Source organism: Echinops telfairi, unplaced genomic scaffold, assembly GCF_000313985.2.
Source record: "Echinops telfairi isolate 266 unplaced genomic scaffold, ASM31398v2 ScPeMD7_7475;HRSCAF=8513, whole genome shotgun sequence".
Classification (NCBI taxonomy): Eukaryota; Metazoa; Chordata; class Mammalia; order Afrosoricida; family Tenrecidae; genus Echinops; species Echinops telfairi.
The window spans coordinates 29,761,228-29,767,456 of NW_022111379.1; the positions used below are offsets into that span (position 1 = coordinate 29,761,228).

Consider the following 6,229-nt stretch of genomic DNA (forward strand, 5'->3'; position numbering starts at 1 on the left):
TTTCCCCATCTGGAAAATGGGTATAATAACAATAGCTACCAAGTCAGGAACCTACCATTTAACACATGTAAAGGACAGACGTGCACCTGTTAGTGATGTCAGCAGTCTGAATATTCTGGTCCATTTCTAGTGGCTAGAAATTTATTTGGGGATGAGAGAGCAAAGCAATGATGGGGTGCAACAAAGATATCTGCTGGTCCAGTCAGAGAAGCAGGAGGAGAACCAGGAAAGAGTCACAGATTCACAGATACCAAGTGTGCATTTCAAACAAGAGGTGGCATGTCCTTAGACTGAGAGGGTCTGCTTCTGCAACTGCCTGGAACCCTGCATGTGCTGTCTCCCAAGCACCCAGCAGGACACGGGTCTGTGGCGCATAACCCACCCGCACTGTCCCCTCTTCGGGTGTGTGCAGGCTGATGCCGCCCAATTGAGTCGTATCCATCCACAGTAACTAAACAGGTTTTGGCAGAACACACAGATCTGAAGGCCCTGCGCCGTCACCAAGGCTGTGGGAAAGGACACAAGCAGAACACAGGATCCGAGTGCGAAGAACAGACGGCATTCTGAAGAGACGGGAGTGCCCGTGGTGAGACCTGTGCCCGGAGCGGGGCCACGGGGCGGCAGTCCTCACCTGTGATTACGACTTCATCCCCGTCCAGCAGAAACTTCCTGGTCTGCCCGTTCCCCAGCTTGATGTCCTTCGTCCCCTTCCACGAGAGCTCCAACATAGAGCCAAAGCTTTCTGGCTCCTTCGTCACAGGAAAAGGAGGAGAGGGTAGAGGTAGTCACATCTTAGGGAGCACCTCTGGATGGAGTGTGCTTACCATTGGCAGGCGACCCCTGGGGGACCAGGGGCTCCCACTGACAGCATCCCTTTGCTGCATACTCAACAACCCCCTGACCAGCAAACCCCATTCTGAGACCACCTCTTGCCTGGAGTCCACTATGTGTACCACCCTCCTATTGGAATGAGATGTCCCACCTAATAAGAAGGAGCCATGAGGACCCACAAAGTCATCCTCTGTAAGGCTTCATGATTCTGCCAGACTCACAAGGGCCCAGGGAGGAAGGAAAGGGTGTGTGGAGGCGGGGCACTTCATCCTCCTGGCTGAGTGCACCAGGCAAAGGGGACATCCAAACACAGTCACGGTTTGCTGATTCTTCCCTGTGCCACTCTGCCTCTGCCCTCTTTAGACAGGGGCACCACCTCTCCTGTGTCTGCCACTCCCTGCAGGTATGACTTTGGAAGAGAAGCCCCTGCCACATACCCAGGTGGGTGCAACTACAGGAGCGGCAAAGCTTATCATAGAGAACCTAGGGGTTGGGTCTCTTCTCGGAGGTGAGCTGAGGGCCCCCACTCTGTCTGAGTAGCCATCAAGGCAAGCCAGTACTCACCGGCCCACTGATGGTTCCAGAAGCCAAGAGGTCCCCAGGTCGGAGGTTGCAGCCATTGACAGAGTGGTGAGTGAGCTGCTGCAGCATGGTCCAGTACATGTGCTGTGGGAGAGGGACACAGGGGGACAGGGGCTGGGGAGGAGCAGCAGGACTTGTCCCAGGCCTCCTTGATGCAGCCAAGCCCAGAACTGCCACACAGGCTGCCCTCTAGCCAGCTCTCCCAGGGCCCTGGCAGCACAGGCAGGCCGTCCAGGTACAGTTAGCTAGGGAGCCCTTCCTACCTTCCTCTCACCACCTCCCCTAACCACGCGCAGCTCCTCCACCCCTTCAAAGTCTGGCCTCAACCCACCTCTTCCAAGAAGTACTTCCTGTGAGCCAACACCCGCGCTTAGTCCCTCAGGGCGCAATATGCCCATCTGTGGTCTGTCACTCTGCCCGATGGCTACTCCCGAGTCCCAAGTGGACATGGTCTGCGTCTGTCTCATGAGAGATGCCCCCTATGAACTCAGGCCCCACCTGCATTGGAGCAGGCACCCAACAACAGACGCCAAAGCACCCCTTGACCATGGACATTCTCCGAAGCAGTGCGGATCCTCTCTCGGGTGCCTCTCCCAGGCCACCGCCTCTTAGAACCCCCGTTCCAAAAGCCACGCCTTCAGGTAAAGGAAGGCTTAGAAATGGATCCTTGCCCAAGAGGCCCCCGAAGAGGGTCCTCTCATTTCTTCCCGTTACCACTGCCACGGGACCAGTTCCACCGCTTCATAGCAATGCTATAGGACAGAGAAAAATGCTCCAGAGGGGTCCGGAGGCTGTGAATCCCGGAAGCTGCCTGCCTCATCTTTCTCCCACAGAACGGCTGGTGGGCTTGAACTGTTGACTGTTTGGTTAGCCAACCAACACTTACACCACTGTGCCAGCAGGGCTCCTTTGTTGGTTAACTGCCACTGAGACGAGAACTGCTCCTGTGGGTGTGTGAGACTGTCCCCGTGTGTGGGAGGAGAAAGCACATCTTTCTCCCTCGGAGAGGCTGGGGGTTCAACCTGCTGACCTTGCAGCCCAACTCATAACCACTACGTCACCAGGGCTCCTTTTTGTTGGTTTGAGGAGCCCAGAATAATGCTAACCTAAAAGAGCAATGAAGAAAAAGCGTCTCTTTCAACGAACGAGAAATATATGAAGAGGTTCTTACCTGCATTAATCAGCAGGGAAATGCAGATTCAAACCACAATCCCCAAGAAAGGACACAATGGAAAAGGCAGCTAACACGGCTGGTCTGTTAAAATGTGGAGCCCCTGAAAGGCTCGTCGGACACTCTCAGGGGGCATGTTGGTTGGTACCATGGTTTTGGAGAACTAGGTGGAAGTACTCCAAAAGTGAACATAGACAAACCCCCAAACCCACTGCCACTGAGGCATATCCGACTCATAGCAACCCTATTTAGGGTTTCCAAGACTGGAAATCTTTGCAGGAACAAACAGCCTCTTCTTTCTCCTGAGGAACAGCTGGTGGGTTTGAACCACTGACCTGTGGTTAGCAGTCTGATGCTTATCCACAGTGCCACCAGGATCCTTACCATATACAAAGGGGCTCCAAAAAGTTCAGAAAAGGGGAATTAAACGATGATGGAATTTTTCTAAGATGATTTTAAGCCCCCTCATATATATACACACACACTATATGTGGTAGTTACATAATCTGGTATCAATTTGGGACTTGAGAGGATTATGCATGAAGGGGTGAAGTCTAGTCTGTCAATTGGATCATAGCCAATGAGGCCTCTGTGTGGGCATGGCTTTCTCCTGAGAATTCTGGGAAATCTGGTTTTTCCTCCTTGGAGGCGGGAGAGACTCTGCTCACTCCCTTGGAGACTCTACTGACAAGACACATGGCACTACACTGATAGACCCCGTGTCCTGAGAACTGGAGAAGCCACGCGGAGACCCCTGCCAGCACTGAGGTACTTACACCACTGGATCCAAAGACTTTCTACCCACTGGCCCATGATCATCTGCATTCGGCATCACTACATGTGTTTCATGAGTCTGAAGAGGACTTTATAGATTGGTATCAGACATATGGACTAATATCGGACTTATGGGCTTAGACCGGACTAGGTGGGGATGCTTTCTTAATGTACAATTACCCTTTATATAAAACTCTTATATATGAGTTTCTATGGATTTGTTTCTCTAGTCTACCAGACTAACACACTGTATGACTCAACAATTCCATCCCTGCATATAACCAATCAGCATCTGCATCTGTGCACCAGAGACGTGCATTAAATGAGCATCGTCATTCTGCTTGTAAAATCAGAAGGACGGAACCAGCCAAATGTCCACCAGTAGCAGAATGGATGGATAGAGAGAATATGGAGAATTTACACAGGGGGACTCTGTACCATGATGACAATGTCGAGCTACCACTACACATAACAACATGAACACATACAAGTCTCACAAATGCACTGTCCAAACAAAAGACGTGAGACACAAAATAACTCCATTCCTTTAACACAGACTGTGCGGGGAGGAAATAGCAAAAGTAAGCTATCGTATCAGAAGTCAAGGCAGAGGCTGCCCTCATCAGGGGAGACCTCGTCCTAGATCCTCAAAGAGATGCCATCCTTCTGTTCCTTCCACCACTTCCAAGTTGATCCCAGCTGCAAAACTTACCTTAAAATTGGACCTGCATATGGTAGCTGCCTGACTCATTCCTTCTCCTATTGAAGAGAAAAACCACGGATGAAGAGACTTCATTCCAATAATCAGGGAGGGGACAAAACACAAAGCAAAATGAAACGCCAGTGTCTTAAAGGTGATTTACTCCATGACCTGAGCTTCCTTGTCCAGCAGAATTTCACTTAGCTCCAGGAAACAGATCAGCTCAAAGTCAAACTCACTGCCCCTAGAGGACAGGGCAGAACTGCCCTTGTGGGGTTCTTAGACTGTAAGTCTTTATGGGAGTGAAAGCCTTGTCTTTTCTCCTGAGGAATGGCTGGTAGCTTCGAAGTGCTGACCTTGTGGGTAGCAGCCCAACAGGTAAAGTACCAATTAGGCTCCTAAGGTAGGAGGAACCAAAAGACAGCTCCGATATGACCGAGTCCAGAATGGCTTACCCACAAGCCCCTGCTTCCCCTCCCACAATCAGGGGGCAGCAATAATGGACTGAGGGACCAAGTGGATCAGATTCCTTCTTACACAATGCTCCTGGCAGACACTCACCACCTGGGATTGCTGTGCAAATTCCAACCGATTTACAACCTTTGAGGCTAATCTGCGTGCGCGCGCGCGCGCAAGCACACACACACACACACACACACACACACGAGCTCTGTGGACAGCGTGGGCCATCGGTACCCTCCCTCCAAGCTACAGTTCAACAACGTTCAGGGAACACCTACGACAGGCCAGGCGCCAGGTATGTAGTAGGCACCATTCCTGAGCCTGCACAGAAATGTCTTCCATGATCAGAATCTGCCTTTCTCCACAGCCCTGGCTTTCCTTGGCAACCATGCCTCCCAGACATGAGGTGTGCTTCCCGGGGCCCCTGGGCCACCTGCCTCTGAACTTCTCCAAACTCTTACACCCCTACGGCAACGCAGGATGAAAAACTGCAGGCTTTGGACTGGAGTCCAACGACAGTCTTGGAAACAACCCTGTGCCTGAGCCGCCTCCTTCCAGCCCAGCCTGCCTCTGCACACTGCCCTCTGGTGACAGCCCTACCCGCTCCAGGGAGTGCACACACTGCATGCTTCGGTTTCCAGCAGATGAGACAAAGGTCCGGGATGAAAGTATGACAGAAACGGACTCCAGGGAGGCAGGAGTGGGGAAGGGGAGTCTAGCCTAGAGACTATGAGCCTTAGTTGCTCCAGCCTTGCCTTGTGAAGCCCTCCACCTTTCTATGACTCTGTTCCCCAATCGGGACCAGCACAAGTTCCCAAGGCATGCCCCGAGGTAGCCACGAGGCTGCTGTCACTCTGTCCTTTCCCTCCCCCAGGCTCATCTGACACAGGGAAGGCCACTGTGCTTCCCGTGGAGTATGTGTCTGGAGCTGGCCTGGGGCAGGCCGGGACCCACCCCTGTAAAGGGCCACACCCTGGCACAGGCAGCGAGATAGGATGCAGCTGAACCTGGGTGTGAAGATGGGCCCTGAGCAGGAGAAACAGCTAGATGTTTACTAGGAAAAGGTGGTCACAGGGGCAGGGGCCATGCCTGGCCCGCTGGCCGGGCCTTCCAAGGAAGCGGGACGTAGTCTGCGTGCAGCCCCCTCGGGCTCCGCCACCTGGCTATTTCTAGTGCAGGCACTGTCAGGTCAGTACAGGAATTCTCCTGTCCAGCTCTCCCAACTACCGCCATGGCATTCCCGTGTTCAGGCGCTGAGCCATGGGCCCAGGTTGGTTTGTAAATCTCCCCAAAGCCCCACATCCGAGAAGGAAGGGGCAGAACCAGGATGGGTGCCCACATTGCAGACTGTGGAGTCGGGCCCTTTACCACTAACCCTCTACTGGCCTGTTCAGAGTGGGGCCGACTGGCTCGGGGCACATGGCTCCGTCTGCTGGGGGCCAGGTTGCCAGCTCTGTGTGGCCCTGTGGCCCCAGAGGGCAGAGCCAGGCCTTCAGGGCAGTCTTCCAAGCAGAGGCGTGAAACAACATCCCTCAGGGGGTGAGGGGTCACTGCAGTGTGTGCGCAGGGGTCCAGGAGGGGGTGCTGGAGAGCAAGGCAAGCAGAGGCTCAACTCAAACCTCACTGCCAGGGCCATTCATCTTTCCAGGTGTAGAAAGCCTCATCTTTCTCCAGAGTAGCAGCTCGTGGTTTTGAACTGCTGACCTTGA

At 53.3% G+C, this 6,229-nt stretch overlaps 1 protein-coding gene across 1 annotated transcript in view; it reads right to left on the minus strand.

The window, feature by feature from the left end:
* Positions 1-6,229, minus strand: part of FAH (fumarylacetoacetate hydrolase) — a 42,888-nt gene that overhangs the window by 4,769 nt on the left and 31,890 nt on the right. Inside the window, exons 10-12 of the mRNA XM_045285691.1 lie at positions 4,071-4,117; positions 1,396-1,497; positions 632-749 (exon numbers count right to left, since the gene is read on the minus strand). Of these exons, the coding sequence (XP_045141626.1) occupies positions 632-749; positions 1,396-1,497; positions 4,071-4,117 (267 nt within the window). The remainder of the gene's footprint in view (positions 1-631; positions 750-1,395; positions 1,498-4,070; positions 4,118-6,229) is intronic.